The 24,399-nt window shown below is 39.8% G+C and overlaps 1 protein-coding gene across 4 annotated transcripts in view; it reads right to left on the bottom strand.

The window, feature by feature from the left end:
* The window catches only part of GSK3B (glycogen synthase kinase 3 beta), a 285,006-nt gene extending 273,071 nt beyond the window's left edge, over nt 1-11,935 (bottom strand). For 2 of the 4 annotated variants that reach the window (XM_036746202.1, XM_036746204.1), the window contains exon 1: nt 10,784-11,935. In XM_036746202.1, coding sequence (XP_036602097.1) covers nt 10,784-10,871 — 88 coding nt within the window. In that variant the 5' untranslated portion in view covers nt 10,872-11,935. The remainder of the gene's footprint in view (nt 1-10,783) is intronic. The other 2 variants (XM_036746201.1, XM_036746203.1) reach the window with 1 other exon arrangement.
* Between the last annotated feature and the right edge of the window lie 12,464 nt (nt 11,936-24,399).

Raw genomic sequence — 24,399 nt, 5'->3', positions numbered from 1 at the left:
TATGATCTGCAAATGTATAAGGAATACCTAAAGGAAATTCCAAATCTTTAAAATATTTATGTATGGAGATGGCATAGTGGTGTAATGGAGAAAACATATGATGAAGTCAAAAGACCTGATGAAATCAAGCAACAGCTCTACCTACAAGTCACATGATCATCAACAAATCAATTAATCCCTGTGCCTGTTTCCTCGTCTGCAAAATGAAGACGACGTTTAAGGGAAGCTTTTCCTGATTACCTTCCCATCTCCAGCAACTAATGCATCTCATTCCCTCCCAAATACGCTCTTGGTAAAATGTATACTACTTAAGGGAAATGTTGTGCTTTGCTTTTGTCTCTGCATCCCCGCAACCTATCACAGTGTGCCTAGGTACAAAGTAGGTACTTAATAAATGCTTGTTGACTACTGATGATTTTGTATGATATTGCTCTCAAAGAATTGTGAAGAATCCAATTTGCAAATTGTAAAATACTATACAAATTTAACACTATTTTAAGAAATCTAGGAAAAATATCTGGATGGCCCAGTAAGGGAAACATGATTACTCTACCTGTGCTGTAACAACCCAACTGGAGTTTGGTAAGTCAGATACGATCGAGTCCTCAACCTCTCATTACTTTAGTGATAAATAAACAATAAAGTCCAATTCTGAATAATATTACATTAAATGTCAGGTATCCAGATCTCTCAAGGAATAAGTCCCCTGGATAACTGAGGATGTGTTTGGCCCTGAAGGCTCCAAAAAAACATATATAGAACATGCAAATATACGCAGGATTCATGATTTGATAAATGAGGAACTCTTTTCACCACTTCCCTCCACAGAAATATTCCTTTAAAAATGGCATACTTCCTTGCCGTCTTAAACAGGGTGTAGTGAACATACCTTTGAATCTAACATAGAAGTTATCACTACAAATATTAAAAGTGGCACAACAATGGTGAAGACCTTGCCAGAGAAGCAGCTAGTGGCTCAATGGATGAAGCACTGGGTCTGGAGTCATTCCAATGCAAATTTAAATCCAGCCTCAGACACTTACTAGCTGTGTCTCCCTGGCCAAGTCACTTAACCTGCTTGCCTCAGTTTCCTCAACTGTAAAATGGGGATAATAATAGCATCGGGAGAATCAAATGAGATATTTATAAAAAGCATTTAACATAGTGCTTAGAAAATAGTAGGAGATATATATATATATATATATATATATATATGTATGTATGTTTATTCTTGCCTAAGATGTTGTTTGTCCTTAGTTCTCCAAGAGGACCATGACATCAGGGAGGTGATGACATGACATGCAAGTGAATTGGATTTAAGTGAGGGAAAGTCACCAGTCTCACTTTTTCCTCCCAAGCCTAAGATATTGGGCTCTCTGACCCCTACATACAATGGTGCCCAATACTGTGCTTCTCAAGTTGTCAGATTTTTTTTTTAAGGTCTGTCTTCTTCATTGCACTGAATCTAGCTTTCGCTCTCTATCATTGCCATTCTTTCCAACAGCAGCCTTATTCTCCCTCTTTAAATTTGCAGTGGGCTTGGAAAACCAGATCAAAGCTTATTAGAAGAGAATATAAAGAGTCAATATGCTCAGAGTGAAAGAAAGTCTGAAAGACTTTATGTCTGAAATGCTTTAGCTTTAGCAAAAAGACTCTGAAGCATCTACTTTAAGGGCTCAAGAGCCTTAATTTAACTTTTAATTCTTGGCCTAATCAAGAACCCATAATTCTAGACATTCAATAAATTCTTAACAAACTGAACTTAATTTCATGCAAAAATGCCTTCATGGAATTTATTACCAAATTTTAGAGACTAGGCAAATATCTTCTGCACCCCACAGTAGGCACAGGTGTAAGAAGTAAAAGAAAATAACCAATCCTAAAAATGGCTACTTTAGATAACCTCACTCTATTAGGACCTGAGGAGTATAGATATACTCGTTTTGCCTTAAGGAACATTATATTCTGCCTCCAAAGAAATCAAGGTTCTAGTTGAATAGTTTTAAAAACACACACCATACACTCTTTTTCTTCTTGTACTAGAATAAGCCCTTAGATTTCCATCTGTAATGGACCTCTATTGGAAACAATTAGTTTCAAAGAACCCAAAAATAATTCATATTCTTAAAAGGGTTTTTTGAAAATGGCAGGAAAACATACAAATTGTGAACTATTTGCAATGCTAGTTAATTCTGACAACCTCCTTAATCAGTATTAAGTACAAATTCGTTTAATACAATCAAAAAATTTAGTTGAAATTGCTAAGGCATCACTAAATGTAAAATAATCCCCCAGAACTTAAAATCACCACAAGTATTGCCCTTGTACCACAGTGAAGAATTATAAACAAAAAAAAGCTTAACCTGTAGGAAAGTAAGGTTTCTTCTTGCACATCATTTGAATGCAAGCAACCTAGATGTAAAGTCACCTAATTATGTACAATATCTATCATATTACATGTGTATAACAAATAATTAACACACTTAGCTGTACAATTACAGCACTCTAACAAAATTCTGCTCTTTTACAAAAGAAATGAACTAAACTTCTTACTGTGTCCCGTTCCCAGAGATTTTCCCTACCTGTCCCGTACATATTCAACTATATATTAAACTATTTAAAAAGTCATTAACTTAAACAATGAACTATAAATACCTCTAATCCTGAAATTAAACAACTTACTGACGTGGCTCAAGAAGCAAAGTCTTTAAAAGTGATGCTAAATATTGCAGCAAGTTGTGATTATTTTCTTATTAAACAGTATTTGGGAGTCAAATTGATCATACTGGTAACAGCAAATGCAGTTCCTATGATACATTATTCCCCTTCCCAATCTCTCTCAATTCCATAATCTAATAATAAAATTGGAAATACGACACTAGAAATATCAAAATCATGTTTCGCAATCTAAGTTCAAACAGATCAAAACATAGTTCTGTTAGAAGTCCCAAAATGGGTCACTAGTTTTGGGTTCCCTATTTGGCACCTCCAGCTCTTGGATTCCCCAGGCTTGCTGCCTCTACCAGAAGTGGCAACTCATATGCAACGTTCAAGCTGTTCTAAGGATAGGGAGAGGATGGAAGTAGGCTAACATATTGTTAATGCTGAGGAGGGTGCACAGGTCACAGAACAAGCTTGAGCTCTACAGGAACCATGTTCACCTTTCATACATATTATATGGGAGCCTCAAATGGGCATGTATCCAAACAAGTGTTTTTATTTGCAACTTATCCTTGCTTCAATGTTGAATACCGCCTTTGAAAGACACTGACAAGCTAGGGCACCTTCCAGGAGAGTATGCCCAGAGTGAGGAGAGAAATGAAAGCCATATTATATGATCAGTTAAATTAAATGGAAATGTTTTTCTTGGAGAAAAGCTATGACAGGGAAATGATAGCTGTATTCAAGTATTTGAAGGGCTGTCATATAGATAATGATTGCCATTTATGTAACACTCTAAAGTTTACAAAGTGGTTATACACATATGTATATGTAGCATATGTGTATATAACATATACGCAAAGATATTATGTTTTATACATGTGTATGTATGTATAAAGCTAACTCCAAGTCAAGCCATCTATCCATTATACCACCCTGATTCTCAATCAGCCTTGTTTTTCTTGACCTCAGAAGAAACCAATGGAAGAGTACTGGGTAGAAATTACAGAGAGGCAAATTTCAACCGGTCATAAGGGGGACAAATTCTAACAAAACTGCTCCAAAATAGAATGGATTGCCTTAGGAGGTACTGAATTCCCTTCTACTGAAAATCTTCAAGTGGGACTGAAGGACCACTTGTAACACTGTAGAAAGTGGATTCGTCAAGAATAGGTTTAACCATATAACTACAGGTCCCTCCCAGGACTAGGATTCTATGATTCCTATGCAAATAGAGTGAGTAAAATGTCCAAACCCTTTGACCCAGATATTTAACTAGTAAGTATATACCCCAAGGAGTTAAAAAGAAAGTATATACACCAAAATATTAATAGTAGTAGAACAAAGAAATGGAAACAAAGTAGATTGGAAAATGGCTAAATGAGTTGTGGTACATGAATGTAATGAATACAGAGAAGCTTAATATCTCCACGAATTGATGCCCAGTGAAAAAGCAGAGCCAAGAAAGTAACATACAGAAAGACAACAACGTAAATGGAAAAAACCACCACCACAAAAACAACGAAAAGTTAGTGTTGCAAAATTATAAGGAACAAGTATGCTGCCCAAAAAAGAAAAGAGAGGAGAAGACACTCCCACCCCATTCCTCTGTGAGGTGGGAAGTACACCCGTGTCTAACAGGGGTGGGGAACCCCTCTAGGTCCTCAAGTGTGACTTTCTGACTGAATCCAAACTTCACAGAACAAATCCCCTTAATAAAAAGATTGGTTCTATAAAACTTGGACTCAGTCAAAAGGCTGCACCCAAGGACTTTTTCAATGGATGGATTTTCAATGGTTTTGCTTTTTTTTCCTTCTTTCCTTTAAAAGAAAACTTCTTGTATTTGATGGCTCTCCAGGAGGGAAAGAGATAGTGAAAAAAAATACCCAGGCTCAAAATCTAGGTATTATCTCACTTACCACCCAAATCCAATCTGTTGCCTAGTTCCATCATTTCTACCTTTTTAACATCTCTCATATGCCCCTCTCTCTTCTCTGACACTGCCATTACACTGGTACAAGCCTTCATCACCTCACATCCGGACAATTATAATAATCTGCTGGTGGCTGGATCCTCATTCCTGTCTATACTCCACTCAACTGCCAAAGTTATGTTCCTAAAGCACAGGATCAAACAAATCACACACACCCCTCCCCCCCAGGCTCCTCAATAGACTCCAGCGGCTCCCTATCACTTTCAGGATTAAAAAAAATCCTCTGCCTTTCATAACTTGGACCCTTCATCTCTTTCCAATCTTTTCACATCTTATACCCCCCCAATCCAGTGACAATGGTTTCCTTGCTGTTCCCCACACGAGACACTCATCTCCAGACTCCAGGCATTTTCACTGTCCAACTTCCTAAGCCTGGAACTCTCTCTCTCCCTTCTCATCTACACCTCTTGGTTTCCACGACTTCCTTCAAATTCCAGCTAAAATCACACCTTCTGCAGGAAACCCTTCTAAATCTCCCTTAATTCTAGTGCTTTACTTCTGTTATCTCCAAATTATTTTCTACATAGCATACTTGAACATAGATGTTTGCATGTTGCCTTTCTCATCAGACTGATTAGGGACTATCTTTCTGCCTTTCTTTGTACCACAGCACTTAACCACAGCGTCTAGCAAGTAGTAAGCGCTTCATAAGCATTTACTGACTGACAACGAGAGATCGATAACAATGTATTTTAAAAACAAGAAAATGCCCTAGAGATTTTAACAGAGAGACAAAAGATTCTATGTTTCCATAATCCATCTTTCCACTTTTGGACATTAAACTATTAGTGCTTCCACCATATGGAACAATAACAGAAATAGAAGTTAAAGTTGGAATTCAATCTTGTAGCAGCAAAGGAGAAGATTGTTGGGAGAAGGAAATGAAAGACAATTACTAAAATTAAGTTCAGAAATAATTAACTGCATTTCAAATATACATTGCTATCATTGTTTTAACACAAGCAATCAAGAGCTGGCTAAATTCTAATGACCTTTTCAAATGTCATAAAGATAACAGGATATAAATCTTGATCTAGGCACAGAAAAACTATATAGGAAGCAGTATTATCTTTTTTTAATACAATATTGCCTACCACCCTAGTCAGATGCAGGTACTATACTATTAATTATATTAGAGGAACTTACTTGAGACAATCAGAGTTACTAAGCAATTTTCTTTCCCCTTACCAAATTCTAGGGTTAAGACATAAATCCTGCCAGTTTGCTAAAATTCTTTCACCACTTACAAATGGTCACTCTACTAATCTAGCCTAAATTGCTTATAGCAAGTAGATATTTAGAATGGAAAATGTGACTTTCTCAATTTTAATATTTAATAAAGCTACCAGAAATAAAAATTGAAAAGAAGACAGTTCATTCATAACAAATCAAGAGATCTGAGGCAACACACACACACACACACATACTTAAGAGTGGAAAGAGTGATACATATAAAGTTAAAAGAGCTAGGTTCAAATTTTGGCTCTCCTCCCTAATAACATGGGTCCTTGGGGAATTAATTTAACTTTTCTGGACACCAGTTTTCTTCTTTGTAAAAGAAAGGAACCAGACCAGACTTCTTCTAGCTCTAAATCATCTAAATTTTAGGATAAGGGTATCCGTTAGTATTTATTATGAAAAATACGTTTAAAAGAAATAGTTTACTCAACAGATAGACTACTTATACCCAACAAAAAGAAACGAGCAAGGTATCCAGTATTTGCTAGAAGTCTTAGATAAAACATACTCCTGATTTTTGCTGTCGACTTTACTACTCACAACACAAACTGCCTTTTTTTTTTCAATCCTTAAAGTCCTCTCGATTATTTGGGTTTTTATTTATTTTGGGTTTTTTTGGAGCGGGGGAAGGCAGGGGAATTGGGGTTAAGTGACTTGCCCAAGGTCACACAGCTAGTAAGCGTGTCAAGTGTCTGAGACCAGATTTGAACTTAGGTCCTCCTGACTCCAAGGCCAGTGCCCTACTGGCTGTGCCACCTAGCTGCCCCCATTTGGGTTTTTAAAAAATGTTTTATCGATTGTCTTTTTTTTCCCATACTCTTAACTCACTTTCCAATAACTCCACCCACCACCAAAATAAAATCCTCTTCTGTAATAAGAGTCAAGTAAAACAAAGCAAAATGTTGGCTATATTTGAATATTTATACCTCATTTCATACCTATAATCTAACTTTTCTCTGATGAGAAGAGCATAATTCATTGATCAAAAGGAAGAACATTTAGGTAGCTATCTATAATCAGAATACAAGAAACATAAAAAATTCTTATTTGTAGGACCACAATTCAACCACAAAAATATGAGGCCTCAAGCAAATGATTCTGATTATTACTCTAATGGCCCCTGTTCAACTCAGCAACTTTTAAAGTCATTTAGTGAGTTCTACAGCTTTGAAAATAAAACAATGTAAGTTTCAATTTATTTTTATAGGACCAGTCATTTAATTGGAATTGGAAGCTCCCATGGAGGAAACTCCCTCTACCAATGCAGATCAAGACTTGCTCTGCAACTCAGGATCTTGGAAAGTTGCTTGGAGCACTGAAAAGTGAGTTGCCTAGAGTCACAGTGCCAATGTTTCACAGATAGGACTTGAACCTAGGTCTTCCTGACTTCAAGGCCAGCTCTTTCTTCCTTGTCACATTGTAAATTACAAATTTACTTCTTCCAAATCTTGAGCAAGTTCTATTCTAAGCTGCAAAAAGGTCTGCAAGTCATAAAATGGCTTAGAAATTTAGATGTCATTGCTAGTTAACAGCTACCTACTGAAACCTGGAGAAAAACTCAACCTATCGACTTAACTTATTTCACACAGCACTTCTTTACCACTATCATAACAAATATTATTACTTCTGTCTTTCATGCTCAGTCATTTTCATCATCAGACCTTCCTTCTACCCTCTCCCCACTTCCCTCCCTCTTCCCCGCCCCCCTCTCTCATGCAGGGTCTTGACAGCTTGCCAGTTTCTTCATTTCTCTCCAATTTGTTCCTTGCTTTCCAATTCTACAGCCACTATAACCACTTCTAACTTGAGCTGACTTCTAGTAGCCCCCTAACTCTTCTCACTGTCTCACTCCACTCCAATCCACTCTAAAGATAACTGCCATACTTAGCTTCTTCAAACATCATGCTCCCTATTCTACATGTCAATTCAATAAAATCTAGAGAAGCTAGCTTTTACCTGTCAAAAAAAAAAATAGAGAGAAATTTGGATCTGTCAACTGCTTTCCCTGTGGCTTTCCTCCTTCATCTCTTTTTAGCCAATGTCTGTGATGTCTACCAAGTCACATGCTAATTCTTACCTTCGTGGTTTAATCATTATAATTCTCCCAACTAGAATACATAATTTCTTTCCATATTCCAACAGTAACTGCAAACATTTCTATGTAACTTCATTTATACAAAGTTCCTTTCTTCCTCGAAACAACCCTATGAAGTAAGGAGCATCAGTATTATTATTATTATTTTACATAGTAGTGAACAGGCTCAGAGATATTAAGTAATTTGACAGTCACATGGCTAACAAAGCTGAGAGTCAAAACCAGATCTTCAGCCACTAAATCCAGTGTTCTTTCTGCTACACATGGCTGACCCCAATCCAACACTGCCTCCATCAAATTCTGACTTGAAATTTACCTTCTTCAGGTAGTTTTCCCTGATTAACTCTTCCTTTGATCATTCTTTATTAAGTCCCACTAGCAAGCAAGCATTCAATTTGATTGTATCACCCACACCGTTTTAATAGATGGTTTTATGTTCGTTTCCCCAGAAAAATGGTCTCAAGTAGTCCTATTTGTGCAGGACTCTGCATGACAAATACTGACTAAATGTTTAATTATCCTCATTTCCTCAAAGCTATCCTTAAATTTAAAGTCAGAGGCATGATTGTATTTGACGTTAAATTTCTACTTACTATGGTAATTTACACCCATAAAAGATGAGGTTACAGATTCAATTTAATATACTATACTAATTTACCAGTCAAAATTTAAACACATAATTCAGCAATGTTGCTCTCGGCAGACACGTCAAATACAGCCACTTTGAAAGTGAATAAATTAATTCTTCCAACAAAACAAAGTTTGAAGAGGTAAAACTGCTTTGTTTTTCTTTGCTATAACTAATGAATTTGTTAATCAGTCTCAGTTAACTATTACTCCAAATTTCTATTATGAAAAATACACATTCCAACAACTCAGGAGAGATTCCTACACTATTTTAAGACTTGCTCCATCACAGCTGAAGATTACAGCAGAATTTTAAATATTCATCTCATCTGACCCATAATGTACTTACAATGGTTTGACCTTCCAGAGTAATGCATAGTTTGCTTCTTTCCCCTTCCCTAGAATTTTAGTTGGCTGACAATCAGAAAAACAAAAATTTGATTATACTTTCCAAAATAAAAATATTTCCCAGTTACTACCTTTAACTTCACTATTTAATACCAACATAGATACAGGCTTACATGAAACAGAAGTCCAAAGTCAACATGGTCCAGTATAGCTGAACCCTGATGTCAGTATAAGGGTTGAATACCATTTGCAATTTAACCAATTTTTCAAAAAAGTAACCTGTATTAAAATTTCTTTTCTTTCTAACCAGGCAGTCTTTGACTCAAGAATAGAAAGGAAATTCAACTGAACCTTACTTCATCTCTTTCTTGCTGCATCTCACTTCAAGAATAATGAGATTACAATTGGTCAAATTCTAGAAGTGCATTTCAGTAAGATAAAAAATTAAACTGTTATAAACATTGTTCCAAGTTCACATTATGTATTTTCAAAAAGCAGAAATGAAGATGAACTGAAAGTGTTGGACATATGGCAAAAACAGTAAGAAACTATTAATTTTTGGTGCAAAGAAATGGATTAAAAAGGGCAGTTTGACAACAAACTGTCTACATTCACATATTCTTAACATATTCATCTCTGCTCCAGAAGCTATGAAAGAAGGTACTTAAAATTACTCAGTTCTGCGATCTCTTCAAAGCTTCAGATGCATTAAAAAAAAAAAAAACATTTCAGAGAAAATACAGTTTCTGATAAGTACTAGTTAATTCAGAGTAACCTGGTGCATCTGCCAGTCCAGGAGTGACATCAACATTTGTAAAGGTATAACAAAATCATTGCTAAAGCTTTTTTCTGATACAAAAAAGAAATCACAATACAGACATTTTAAACAGTCCTTTAAAATACACTTTAATTCAGGACTTTAATAAAGCCACCAAAACAGTACCCCCTCCAAATGAATTAAAATGATAGTTTTAATTAGCAACCACTGAAGTGTAGGTTAGCATGTTGAAATTGACATTAAAATTCTAAATCACAAAAAAGGTCAAACTGAAATGTGAACTTTTTAATTAAAACACAAATCTCAATAACTCCTCATTAAATTTCTAACGTCACAACCAAAAGACATAGGATGACATATTAAAACCAATTAGTCAACTTACAACATATGCAGCACTGCTGCTGTAGTGTGCTGCCACAAGCCCATTATTTTTAAGGTGGAAATGAATAACCTCCAAATTTAAAACCTGATCATGGCACGAGCTGACCCGAGTACAATCGATTATTTTACATATCCAAAAAATAAATGTTAAATATCTATTAAAAGCATAAAACCAAGATAACCATACTAAGGTCTGAGCTTCCTAAACGTCTCTTCTCATTCAAAAAAAAGGCATCCACGCTTCAACTTGTATATCTTGTTTTGTTTTATGCAAGAAATCGTCTTCTTTTTCCTTACTCAAAAAGATGATTGATTACTTAGATCCTTAATTTTCTATGGATTCTTTAAGCAGCTGCTTAGGAAGGCCATTCCTAAAAATATTAGGAATCATGCTAGACAGGGGGAAAAAAAACAAACTTGCAAACTAAAACATCCAAATAAAAATCACATTCTGTCAATTCAAGGTTAATGAGACGTTGGGGGGAAGGTACGGAAGGAGAGAGGGAGGTGCTTCATCTTTGAATAGCGACTACTTTCACCTTTTTCCATTACACAGGCTGTTGAATTTTTGGTTTCTAATGTATTTTCTAATCCAGGCATTTCAAGATCTTTATTTTAAAGGGAAGGTGTGAGGGGGTAAAAAAAAAAAATCAATACTCACTGCTAACTTTCATGCTGCCAAAAGCTGAAGGCTGCTGCACTGGTTTGCAGCTCTCTGCAAAGGAGGTGGTTCTGGGCCGCCCTGACATGATCTCTCTTTCCCGATCACCTTCTTCCTCCTTTTCTTCCTTTTGTTTTATTTTGGGGTGTAAGTTAATGACAAATGCAGCATTAAGCTCACACACACACACCAAAAAAAATTTTTTTTCTTCTTGGCTTTTCACTCCTTTTACGTAGCTATATAAAACCAAACGATCGATTTATATCCTCTTTCAAGACGGATGAGTTATGGATTTTTCTATATAGATGATTTGGGGCTGGGGAAAAAATACAATTCTTCTCCCCCTCACCTTTGGAGGGGGAAGGGAGAAAAACCTGAAAAATATCTGTTAAAACGGAGGGGGAAGGGAAGAGAAGGGGAGAAATTACTTGATTGGAATTTCAGTACTTTGAATATTATTTTTTTTTCCTCCTCGGGGATCTTTTTTTTTTGAGTCAATGAAGAAGGGAAGCGGCGGAGGGATCACGAGTCTCTTGCTTGAAGAGAAAGGGGGATGGGAAGGGGGAAGGAAGGAGGGAGGCAGGGAGGGTGGCTGGGTGATGCGACTGGAAATGCTGCGGATCCGGCGGCGGCGGTGGCGGCAGGATCCGGCCGACGGGCGGAGGGAGCGCTCGGTCGGCGCGGCTCAGCGCGGCCCGGACCGGAGAGCTCGAAGGCGTCGGATCTGGGGAGTCGGTCAGAGGCGGCGGGGGGCGGCGGCGGCAGCTCCTCTCCTCATTGCGCCAGGGGCAGCTGCAGGCGGTGGCTGGATCCAGCGGCCATGGCGGCGGCGGCGGCGGCAGCTCCCTTCAGACCCCAAGCAGCGGCTCCTGTGCTGCTCCCCATACGCCGGGGACATGGGAACCCGGCAACCGCTTCCGTCCCTTGAGGGCCCCCTCCCCCGTCCAAGGCACCGTCGCTGCCCTCCCGCCCCCTAGCTCCGCTCGCTGCCCGCTCGGGAAATGTTCGCGCTTTGCCCAAAGCCCGGCGCCCTGACAGCGGCTTAGGGGGGCCCCCGGCTCCTCCTTGTTTCCTTCCTTCCTTCCTTTGTCACTCGGTCCGGGCAGCAGCGACTCCAGCCCGCATTCACCAGGGTCGGGGGCTGCTCTGTATGAGAAGCGCCTACTGCGCAGCCGCCTGGCTCCCCCTCCCCTCGCCTGCTCCTCCTCCACCCTCTCACCTCCGCCTCCTCCTCCTCCTCCTTCCTCCTCCCTAGACCAGCCCAGCCCAATACTACCCAGAGCCCCCACCGCCCGCGTAACAGGCGTCTGGGAATCGCCGGCCGAAGCCTGGGCTTCGCACACCGCCCGCCCGCTTCGGCCGAACGCCGACCCCAGCCAATCAGAGAGCGTCGTCTGTTCTCTGCTCCCTCCGGAAATAGCCGAGGGGTGGCAGGAGCCAATTGGAAGCGGCCGCTAGACCACCCTCCCAACCCCCTACGCCCGGAGGCAACGGAAGGAGCCTGAGACTGCCGACGGAGGAAGAGGAGGTGAAGGAGGAGGAAGGAGTTGGAAAGTCAAGTTTCCTGGTTAGGTCTCAGGCAATGGCTGAAATTCGTCAACGGCAGCAATGGCCAATCAAAGGCTTCCCAGTCGCCTGCTTTCGCTGAAAAATGCGGAGAGGCCCAGAATGGTTAAAAGCCCCAGGAAAGTGTGCGACCCTGCGCCTCGGCCGCTTTGTCATTGGTTGAAAAACTCCGCTGGGAGGTTGAACCACATCGCTCAGTGATTGGCTGAGGGAAGGGGGCTTCCGAGGACATCCCAGCAAGCCCGAATTGTCCCATCCCTCACCGAGGCGGGGCGGGAAGGAGGGCGGGCAAAGACCTATAATGCTCATTCTTATTGGACAACGGCCGCGGTGCGCCGGTGAGGGAAGGGGGAAGGGGAGGGAGGGTGAACTCCTTGAGCTCGGCCAATCCGAACCTGCTTTGGGCCTATCGCAAGACTTTGGCTGGGCCTGATTGGCCCACCTGGCTTCGGCTGGGAGGAATGAGCAGGATTGTGGTCGTGGCGGAACCTCCCCTGGGTGGACGGATGGGGTTGGGTGAATTCTGCCCTGGCTATTTGAAAGCCGCAGTTATGGAGGGGTGGAGCAGACTCTCACGCATTCGCTACGTAATGGTTGGGACCAGTGGTGCATCGCTCTCTAAAGCCTGGGGGCCCAGTTGCTCGGGTGGCTAAATCCTTGATCCCAGCTCGCGCAGGCGTGTGCGTGCGTGTGCGTGGGGGGAGGGGTGGTGAGAAATTTATGTTCCGTGCTTGTAACTCCAAGGGCTCGGAGGTTCTTCCTTCCTGGGAGCGAGTGACCCCGCCCTCTCCTGCAGCACTGCCGGAGGCGGTGCGTCGGGCCTCGCGTCACCCTACGGCCCAAGGCCGCGGCCCAGAGGAGCGTAGTTCCTAGTATAGACGGTCCTTGCAAAGCACAGTAAGGGGAGTTGTCCTGTGGAGAAAAGGAGCGGCCCTGGACGCTTCCTCCCTCCTCTGCTTCATTAGCCTTTGATTCTTGATTAAGATCCCTAAGTGGGCGCTGTGCGCACGGCCCTATATTCTCTGCCTCGGAAAACACCCGAGAGAATGAGATCAGCCCCACTCTGTGCGTTCCCGGGGTGCAGCCCGGCCGTGAAGTGTGTGATCTCCGATAGCTGCACTTCAGTGAGTGGCTTCAAAAACACGTGAAGGGGAACGGAGTCATACCGGATATCCGTAGGCCCTTGGTGAAACAAGGTTAATTATAACTGTAGTTGGCTTGAAAACTTTAGATCAAAGGGTAGTATGTAAGGGCAAGTTACTTTTAATCATTTGTTTCTTATGTATGGTATGTTGCAAAAGTGTATAGTTGTAACAGAGGACCAAACCCCTTGGACTGATAATGGACGCTTTCACTTAAACTCCAAAGCACCTTTTTGCCTACTCTGACGATCCACTTATTTGTGTATTTCCAGCTGACTCCCGGTACGCAACTGTATGTATGCATCAAAGTGGAACTGTATCAGTGTAGTTTTATATATTTCTTTGTATCTGTAAATTCAACAATTGCCTTCCCCCTAGAGGGCACCTGATACCCTGGAGTAAAGACCTTTGTGTGTATTATAGGTAACTGAGCCAAAGGAAATAGCTACAGCTTAAATTCCTAATATTATAACAAGTTTTATCATACTACTATTAAAAGCAATTAATACAAGAACAGAAATACACCTACCCTCTTAAGTGCATATAAAAATGTTCACTTAGAGAACATGTGGTGTAATGGGTGGGACAAAGTAAGTAGATGGAAAACTAAATGAGAAGTGTGGGATGGGTTGGGGAGAAGAAGATTGGTTGATAGATGATTGAAGATAATGGTTAAAAGGATGGGTGACTTTTACACCATGAGCTAGATGCTCGTCTAATGTATCTCCAAGAGGCTGTTTGGGGCTGAAGATTTGAAAGTACAAAGAAACTCTTTACACGTGTTAAGGACACACCTACTGAAACATAAATTTAACTTTAGCAATCATAGATTTCAAAGCTTAATGGGACCTTTAGAGGAAAGAACATGAGTCAAACCCTCCCTTCTTCATCGCCGCCCCCCTCCCTCACTTTTAAGTATGAGAAAACAAGTCCAGAGTCACACAGTAGGCTAAGAGCCTGGGATTTGAACTGAGGTCTTCAGGTTCCAAATTCAGTTTTCTTCCTACCTCGTGTTCTACTTTTCTGTGTAAATTATCACACTTTGTTAGAAATTAAATAAGGACTCTCCCCATAATAGGCATTTGAATGTTTCCTGAATTTGAATTTGTAACAAATTTCTGACTGGAGTCCGGTAACCCAAATTTCTCTTCTCCCAATTTATACCCTCAAAAAAGAAGTATTTGCAAAGATATATATATATATAATAGTTACTAGAATATAATCTATTCTCAGAATTTCTGATAGAAAAATTTACACAAGTAAAACTATGTACTATCTTAAGCAGCCAAACCTATCAATTGAGGATTGAGAAGCGAAGGATCAAGTTTAGTGTACAGTTAGTGAACAGAATTTGAAATGCTAGTTAAATCTAAGATTCCAAAACCAATTATTCAATGCATGGTCTCATATACAGAGACACAGAATAGCAAGGCATCTTAGGTTGTTTCTAGGAAGGCCTTTGTTCGTCCCTACTAAAAGTGAAGATTAGGAAGTGATACCATGAAGAATGTAGAAAAGCCAAAGTAAAGATTAAGAATGCTATAGAAATCCTAAATACATTGTACCTTACTTAATTCCAAAATACATGTGTGATCCAAGTCCCAAAATCCATTGATATGGCAGTTTCTCCTCATTGTCAGAGATCAATGTCCTCCACCAAACCCTCAATACATGCTGCATGAAGGGTATCTGAGAGTTGTCCAGAGTTTGAGGGAGGAGAGGTATATCCTCTCAAAGTGTTCTAGGTAATAGCAATTGATAAGCAAGTATGTTCTCTGGGGGCACTCATAGATCCAGCACTTAGTAATATACTTTAATACAATATGGATACTACTTCTAGCCTTAGATATCTCAACCCATCTGTGCTTTCTGGTCTGCAGTTCTCATGCATGACTACACTTGAAACCCTCCAGTGAGAATCTTTTCATTGTGCTAGAGTTGATAGGATGCCTGACAACCTTTGGGTATCAGTATAGCACTCAAGCTGTCTGTCACTTCTCTCTTGCCCACCTCCTAATCCAATTCTACTTTTGGTGGGGTTTATGTTATATGTGTAAAATATTTTGTATACAGCCTGCTGGAGGTATTAGATTATACCTCATATGCATCTATCATTTGCTCTTTGGATCACCCACAATTTTGATTCTTCAGAAAAAAAAAATCCAGCCAAATGGCATTGCTCGAGGAATATTGGCATTAAAAAGATAGAGTATTTTTTTTGGGGGGGGGGTGGTATCGGAACAACTTGGAATCATTGGAAGCGCTATTCAGTTTCCCAAATACAATTCTGCTCTCTTCCTCCTATTCAATCTGGGGCACAGTTCATTGTTCAATTCAGAACCTTTCAAAGGTAAATGTATACAAACACTACAAAGAACTAGCTCTTAAAATAATTCCATTCCAGGGCTAGAAGCTTGCACATCTATAGTTGTCCTTACAATGTCTTCATAGAAGGTGCCCTTGGTTGATACATCCTTAACTTATGAAAAGGAGTCAGTTTAAGATAAATTAATGGGAATAGCGTGACTGGGTGGCACAGTAGATAGAGCACCAGTCCTGGAGTCAGGAAGATTCATCCTCCTGTTCCAGTCCAGTCTCAGACACTTACTAGTTGTATGACCCAGGGCAAGTCATTTAACCCTGTTTGCCTAGGTTTCCTCAAATGAGCTGGAGAAGGAAATGGCAAACCACTCCAGTATCTTTGCCAAGAAAACCCCAAGTAGTGTCACAAAGGGTCAGACATGATTGAAATGACTGAACAATTGCATGACAACGCCCCTGTCCTCAAGGCAGTGGCTCCATATTAGAATCAAACGTTTAGAGCTGAGAGCGACCTTAGTCACATTCTTCCATATAACAGATGAAGAAACAGGCCCATTGCCATTAAATGGCTTGCCCAAAGTTACATAGGTGGTAAATAAGTGGTAGAACCAGAATTCCACCTCAGGTCTTGTGACTCCAGATACAATAAATACTCTTTCCACTGCACCATGCTACCTCATAACTACTTTGGACAACAATAGGGACTAGCTCTATCATGTGATTGGTATAGAGAATGCCAGGATAAAGAAACTCCCTCTAGCAATGCAGATTGGAACTTTCTCAAAAATTTATGGTCTCAGTTTTATTGAGCACCGAGAGTTCAAATGACTTGTCCAGGGTCACAAGGCTGATTTGTGTCTGAGATACGGCAATAGAGATTGCTTCTCAAATTAATCCCAAAAGGCTTAATTAGCAAACAGGCTAATGAATTTCGGACTTTATTCTAAAAGCAGTAGGAAGCCACTGAAGATTTTTGGATGAGAAAATAATATGATACCACTATGTGCAGAAATTTCATATCACACATTTATTACAATCAATAAATGTATATAGGTGCTAAGATAGTGGAAAAATGCCAAACACACACACATACACACATAACACACACACACACATACATTTAAAACCCTACCACTCTGCAGTATCACGCAGATGTGCAATACAATAAATGTGCTCTTGAAAAGTTGCATGAAAATCAAATTTTTATGAATCAGACAATTTTATATACATTTCAAAGAGTTTGCAATTTAAAGGAAGTCTGTGATAAACCCTTTCTTAGGATTACCTTTTTTTTTTTGGTAAATCTGGATTTTCACATATATTGAATTTTCTTATAGCAAAGTACAGTTTCAGTATGCTTGCCATATTTGTGTGAAGTAATCATTTAGGTAATCATTCTGTGTGTTGAAACATTTGTTACTACCTATAGAATTATTTGGAAAGGTTTGGACTTTATACATAATTCTTTTTTCACTTACATTATTAGACAATATGTATTTCAGTACAAATGTTTTTACACTATATAATCAAGTAGGATTTCAATAAATATTGGATGTCACTTTTTTTAAGCCCAGCATTCAAATGTATTATATGTTCTGTGTATAAGAACTTTGTTGTGTTATACATGTTAAAATGTAACATTGGCAAAGAAGGACCTATAAAATTCTAAGGTAGTAGTAGCTAAGATTTGTGTTCTCAACAGCCAATACCTTCTTGGCAAAGTTCAAATATTCTTTTTTTTTTTCCCATGGACTCAATTTCTTAGAATGTGGAAAAAATAAAAAACAAAACAAAAGTCTTGCATACAACTTCCCAAAAGCTAACATAATGAAAAGAACCCTGTGTTAATTTAGAGTCAAAAGACTCAAGATCTAGATTTAAGTTCTGTCTGTTACTTACTGTCAATGTAACCTTGGGTAAGTCAAGTACATCTGGGCCAAAAGTAGCTCACCTTCCTGTCTAGGTTTGTACAAGTCAATGTCCTAAAACTCTAGTTTACTCATCTGTAAAATGGGTAGTGGGAAACATTTTTGTAAATGAAGGAAAACAGCAGGATGCTGAATTTAGGAGTTGGAGAACCTGGATTTGAGTACCAGTTCTGCCATTTAGTACCCCTTTGACCTTGGACAAGTTATTTGGCCTTGGACAAGTAGGCAGAGTGACACAATGGATTGAGCACTGGGTCTAGACCAGAGGTTCCCAAACTTACTTGACTTACCAGCCCCCTTTTCAAAAAAAGAAAATTACTCAGTGCTTCCCCCCAAAAAATCCACTTTCTTTAACCCTGTAATGTTTTTTTAATTGTGTCATTTCAAAAAAGTATAATTTTTAAAAAATGGAGCATCTTAAATTTAATAATTTATTGTAAATTTGTGGGGTTTTTCCTGTATTGAAATTTTGATGACACAATATTGTGTCATATAACAGTGTAGTATCATTTTGTAAATAAGTCATTACATGCACATATTCCTGCCAATGCTGTATCAGTAATCAAGGTGGGACATTTTTACTGTTTTCTCTTTTGGAGCACTTATTTAATCAACTGCCCTTGATGAGTTGGGCCTTTGTTTCTTTGATTAAATCAGGAGTCTTTGATGACCTTACCTCAAGGGATGGCAGTTACCCATGTAAGGGTGTGAGTCACGTGCTTGTGAAGCCCTGTGACTCTGAACAGGGTATAAACTCAGAGGTTGGCATTTTTCCTTTGGGACGCACTGATGGAAGGAATAAGGAATGTTGAGACACTGGGCAAGCCTCTGTAACTGCCTTCTCTTCCCCCCCCCCCCCCCAGCTTTGCTAACCCAGAACCATTGGTTCTTCTCTGGTAACTGAAGTGTGATTTGGTCTGTTTATATTGTCTCTGTTTGTAATTTGTCTGTATTTGCTCTGAAGTTCAGGGTACTGGCTTTTCCTCCTGAACTAAGTGAGTTATGTTTGTATATTTGATTAAAGTGAGCTTGTTAACCCCTTTGAGTTACTTTCCTTAGTAAAGCAGCTCAAAGGACCTGTGCTGGCAGCTCTTGTTCATGGTCTTGTTGGGTCTTACAGCTCAACAGCTGCTGCTAGCTGAATTGTTGTTACTAATGCCTGCTGGACTTTCTGACAATGCATGACACATTCACCCACCAACACTTGCTTGTTAAGACCTGTTGGCGGACTTGACCTTTGATGGGTTATAATTTGCATTTTATATGTTTATTTGAAAAATAATGTAATCACTATTACTTAAACTCTGTTACACAACAGATGAAATGTGTATGAATGGTTTTTCAAAATTTTCTTATCTTCTTTCCTTATGTTTCCACCACCCCCTCATTTTTATTCAATGCCCCCCAGTTGCACCCAAGGCTACTACTGCCCCCCTGGATCATTCCAGCGTCCTGCAGGTATCACCCACTTTGGGAACCTCTGGGAGTCAGAAAGACCTGAGTTCAATTCCAGAAGGTGCATCCAGCAGTGTACCCATTCTTGTACTTATATTCGCAGTCACATATATATCAATACACAAGCAGACTGGTCTCCTTCACTTCCTAGCCTTGTGACCCTGGGAAAGTCACTTAACTTCTGCTTCACTCTGAGGATAATAATAGCACATATTTCCCAGGGTTGTTGTGAAGATCAAGTGAGCCAATATTTGTCAAGCGCTTAGCACAGTGCCTGGAACATAGTATGTGCTTAATAAGTGTTGATTGATCGATTGTATATAAAATGAAATAGTTGAAATAGGTGATCTCTAAAGTTTTTTCCAGCTTTTACCTTTTGTGTTTGGGATTCAAGTTCTTAAAGGTCACTAAAATCCACATCGTTTTAATGGGGAACATATACACACTCTCAAATTGGTATACCATAACTTTCTAAGGCATTAAGCTAACTAATATCTTTGACTTAGAAAAAAGAATCTTGGGGAAATTATGAAAAGGGGTTGGACAAAACTATATGACAGAGGAACATAGTTTCTATTTAATCCTCTTTTATTGCTCTTTATGTTTAATGATGTTTGTCAGTAATGGTATATATAGGAACTAAACCTGTGATTACATTGGTATATAGAACTCTAGGATGTGGAAGCTCCCTCAACCACTGCAAATGATGGCCTTAGAGATTATGAACGATTCAGTAATTTCTCCAGGCTCACAGAGCCAGTATATATCAGAGGTGAGACTTGAACCCAGTTCTTCCTGGCTTTGAGGCAAGCTATGGTTCCACTATGCCATGCCACTTCTGTCAAGTTCATAATTTTAAAACTATATATCAAATTCATAATTTTAAAAATATATTTTAACAAAAAGAGGGTCTGCGGGCCCTACCAAAACAAAAATCAAAATGGTATTCCAGAACTGAAGGCCCAGAAAAAAGCTGAGTTATTGTCTGACATCACAATCAAACAGAGATGGGAACTGCCAATAATCACAAAGGAAGGAATACTTCTGGGGTTTAGAATGCAATTGTGTAAACTCATTTAGGTTGAACCATTAAGGTTTAAATGGATTTTTTTTATATTGGTTCATTATTCTTAAATTGTATTTCATCCACTTACTAGCAGAGTTTAGTACTTGTAAGTAAATATATAATTTAGGAAAACAACCATTATTTCCCTAAATAACTATTACCACTATTTTGGAAGCATTCTAGTTTTTCAGGAAAATTGAGATTAGGGTACTCTTTTTTAAAAAGAGTCAACACATCCAATTTTTTAAAGTCACTTCATGACAATTTGAATACTGTTTTCATTTTTTATGTTTAGCCTAGAGACTATAAAAAAAGCAAAATAAACAAGAACTATAACAATTATTTAAATGTTGTCTTGTTATACAAACCCATGATTCTGTACAATTACATGAGCTTTCTTGGTCAGTATTTGCGTAATCTATAATGACTTCCAACTTTCAACAATTTATTTCAGTTAAATGTCATATCAAGCACCACTATATTGTGTCCAGAATTGTGCCAGACGCTGATAGGAATAGGACAGAAGGGCATGACATGGTCCTTGCCCTCAGGGAATATGAATCTTGTTAGCATAAAGAAGCTATTTCCCTATATAATTTATCTTTTTGAATGATTTATGATCTGTACAAATGTATTTTGAAATGATCAGAAGGAGAAAAGATATTTGGTCCTTTTAAGAGTCAAAACAAATCACTTAGAGAGGCCAAGTTATATAATCTGTTAGAAGCCTGCTATAGCCTTAGTAAATGAATCCATTTAGCAATTCAGCTCTAAGCTTGTGCCTAGACGAAGTAGACAGTCTTGTTTGTTGAATTTTGTTGTTCGCTTCAATATCAGACTGAGATACTAGCTAGCTACCTAGAAAGTCCATGATTGCAAAAATACCATCAGGTTGAGGCACGTGATACGGGCACACAAAAACCATGTAGTCTAATGCCCGCACTTTACAGATGAGGAAACTGAGGCAACAGAGAAAGTTAATGACTTACAGATAGTAAGTGTCAAGTCTGGAATCTGGACTTAAAGGAATCCAGGTAGAATAAAGGGTGATAGCAGTGAACCAAGGGAACCAGTAGGCCAAGGCATGAAGCTGACAGGAAAGAAAGAACGTTTTGCTAGAAAGATGTCCAGGAATTTAACACAGGTAAGAGTGAACAATGCCGACTCCTAAAAACCATCAGTTATAAACTTCTAAGTTTACAAGTAATGGAGTCTGGTTTTCTTTTTTTTTTTTTAACTTTATTTTTAGCTTACAACACTCAGTTCCACGAGTTTTTGAGTTCCAAATTTTCTCTCCCTCTCCTCCCCCCTCCCCCCAAGACAGCATGTAATTTGATATAGGTTCTACATATACTTTTGCATTAAACTTATTTACATAATAGTCAAGTTATAAAGAAAAATTACAAACAAGGGAGTGAATCATGAGAAAGAAGAAACAAAACCAAAAAAGAAGGGAGTCTTGGTTTCTTATGGCCTAGAGTCACAAGGAACACAAAAGGACACAATGGAAAATACCCCTATTAGGCCCTAATAAATGTATGATGAAGAAGTTCATTAAAAAGAAGATAAAGGTGAGAAAGAATGAAAATGAAAGAAGAAATACTAAAAAGCAAATTAATGGCATTTCCCTGATAAGTTGTAAGTAGGCAAAGACTAAAATCAAAGCTATATACTACTAGGGCTTTCTGATTCAAAGTTTCCCTGAAATTCTTGAAACAAAGCCAAAGCTGGAACTTGGTAGGAAAGCCTCAGAAAGTTCCACTCTCTAAAATATTAGCACCAATCAACTATAAGAATTAGATTAAGCAGCAAATAATAACAGTATTAATTTAGGCACAAAGATATCTCATATTTGTATGGCACCTAAAGATTCACAAAGCAAAGCACCCTTCATGACGAATCTGTGACATAGGTAGTATTAATATTACTATCTACATTTTATAGATGAGAAAGTTGAAGCTTAGAGAGGTGAAATGACTAGCTTGTGTTCACACAGCTAGTACATGTCAGAGCCATGTTTCAAACTTTTGGGTCCTAACTTCAAATCCACCATTTTTCCTGCTCCAAGGTACCACCTCCTCTCTTACAAAGACCTACAAGTTTATACTTGGGAATTCGTAAGAGGCAGCATGGTGTTCTGCAATTCAATCCTGCCAGCATTGAGCTCCTGGAGATATTTGTCAGTCCCAAGCTTCCTCTTTCTAGCCCAACTTCTTTCTTTCCTGCCAACCTCATGATTTAACCTGTTGATTCCTTTAGTTCATTGCTACCACTCTTTATTCCACCTGGTTTCTTCTACTTCCAGATCCCATTGTTATTGTTGTTGTTTATCGATTTTGTCTGACTCTTTGTGAGGCCATGTGGGATTTTCTTGGCAAAGATGTTAGAGTGGTTTGCCATTTCCTTCTCCAGCTCATTTTATTGATGAGGGCAAGGGGGCATCACCAGTCATCTTGACCTATGTCTTCCCACTGGACTCCGATGACCCTGGAGGAGAGAATGAGGCTGGTGCCTTTGCACAGCCCTTCCTCACAACAGATGAGGAAACTGAGGCAAACTGGGTTAAGTGACTTGCCCACAGTTAGTTAAGTGTCCGAGGCCAGATTTGAACTCAGGAAGATGAGTCTTCCTAACTTTAGGCTGGGCACTCTATCCACTTTGCCACCTAGCTGCCTCCCAGATCCCATACTTGACACACTGTGTACAAGCCATTCAACTTCTCTGGTCCTCAGTTTCCTCATCTGTAAAATGAGGAGGTTGGACTAGATGGACTCTAAGGTTCCTTTCAAATCTAAAACTATGGTCTCATGATTGCTAAAGGTTTCTACTTCTTTGCCTTCCCTGTTGCCTCTCAAAAAAACACATGTCCCTCTTTGGATTTCTTCATGTTTTACAGTAATAAACAGAAGAGGGCAGTAAAAAAGATAAAAGCATATAAGGTCAAAACTTTTAGCACTGAGAAGGGACCTTAAAGATTATCTAGTACCAACAGGAAAATAAGGCTAGGGCCACACTACAAAGGTCAGACAACTGAGGGTTGTGCTGGTACAAATCGTCAACCTTGAACCTTCTGATCACCTGCTTTCATCAGCCTAGCTCCATGTAACTCCACCTGGACTCATTGCCTAGTGGTTAGCTTATACCCAGGCCTCCCTACTCTTCCTATCCCTGTGGTGAGAAATGATGGGAGGAGTTTTGTTTCCATAGAGTTGAAAGTATTCCACCCCACCCCACCCCCCAGCTTTAGCAGAATGTAAAGTGACTGGTTCTAATCAGAGCTGTGATCTAGGGGGCTTCTGATCAGGTAAAAGGTTAGAGGCTTGTACACATGCTTAAGGAGCTGTTTGAGGGAGGCATGATGTGGGCAGTTCAGGGGGTTGCATCTGGCCAATGAATAGCCAGGTGGGAGATTCGAATTAGGAGCCAATAAAAGGACTGGCATTTGTCTGAGTCCTTATACTCTTTTGTACTCCATTCAGGGGATGTACCCATTTATTCAGAAAGACTAAATATAAAATATAATTAAAACCTTCCTAGGGGCAGAGCCAAGATGGCAGCTGGAAAGCAGGGACTCGCTTAAGCTCTCTCCCAAATCCCTCCAAACACCTGTAAAAATCGCTCTGAACAAATTTTAGAGCTGCAGAACCCACGAGATAGCAGAGGGAAGCAAACCTCCAACCCACGACAGCCTGGATGGTCTCTGGAAAGGTTGTATCACACAGTGCTGGGTACAGAGCGCAGCTCAAAGTGGGCTATGCCAGGACAGACCAGACCAAGAGTCGACCAGCCAGAGCAGGCCTTAGGGCCATGAACCATTGAGCTGTGGCAATTACCAGACTTCTCAACCCACAAACACCAAAGACAATGGAGCAGGATAGTGGGAAAGCTGCTAGATTGGGGTGAGAGTGGTCTGGCCCCAGCCCTGAGGGCAGCAGAGGCAGCTTGGTGGCAGTGGTGGCAGCAGCAGCAGCAGGAAGCTCCTGGGGCTGCTTCCTGAGTCCCTGGCCCACACAGTGGGAGGAATTGAGTGGCGGATCAGACTGGGAGTGCAGGGAGCGCTTTGCCCTGCTTGGATCTGGGTGGTGGTCCTGGTTGGTGGTTCTTGAGGGAGGAGGAGCGCTGCTGTGGCAGAGCTTG

The sequence above is a fragment of the Trichosurus vulpecula genome, chromosome 2 (assembly GCF_011100635.1).
Source record: "Trichosurus vulpecula isolate mTriVul1 chromosome 2, mTriVul1.pri, whole genome shotgun sequence".
Classification (NCBI taxonomy): domain Eukaryota; kingdom Metazoa; phylum Chordata; class Mammalia; order Diprotodontia; family Phalangeridae; genus Trichosurus; species Trichosurus vulpecula.
This window is presented reverse-complemented; position numbering and strand designations above follow the sequence as displayed.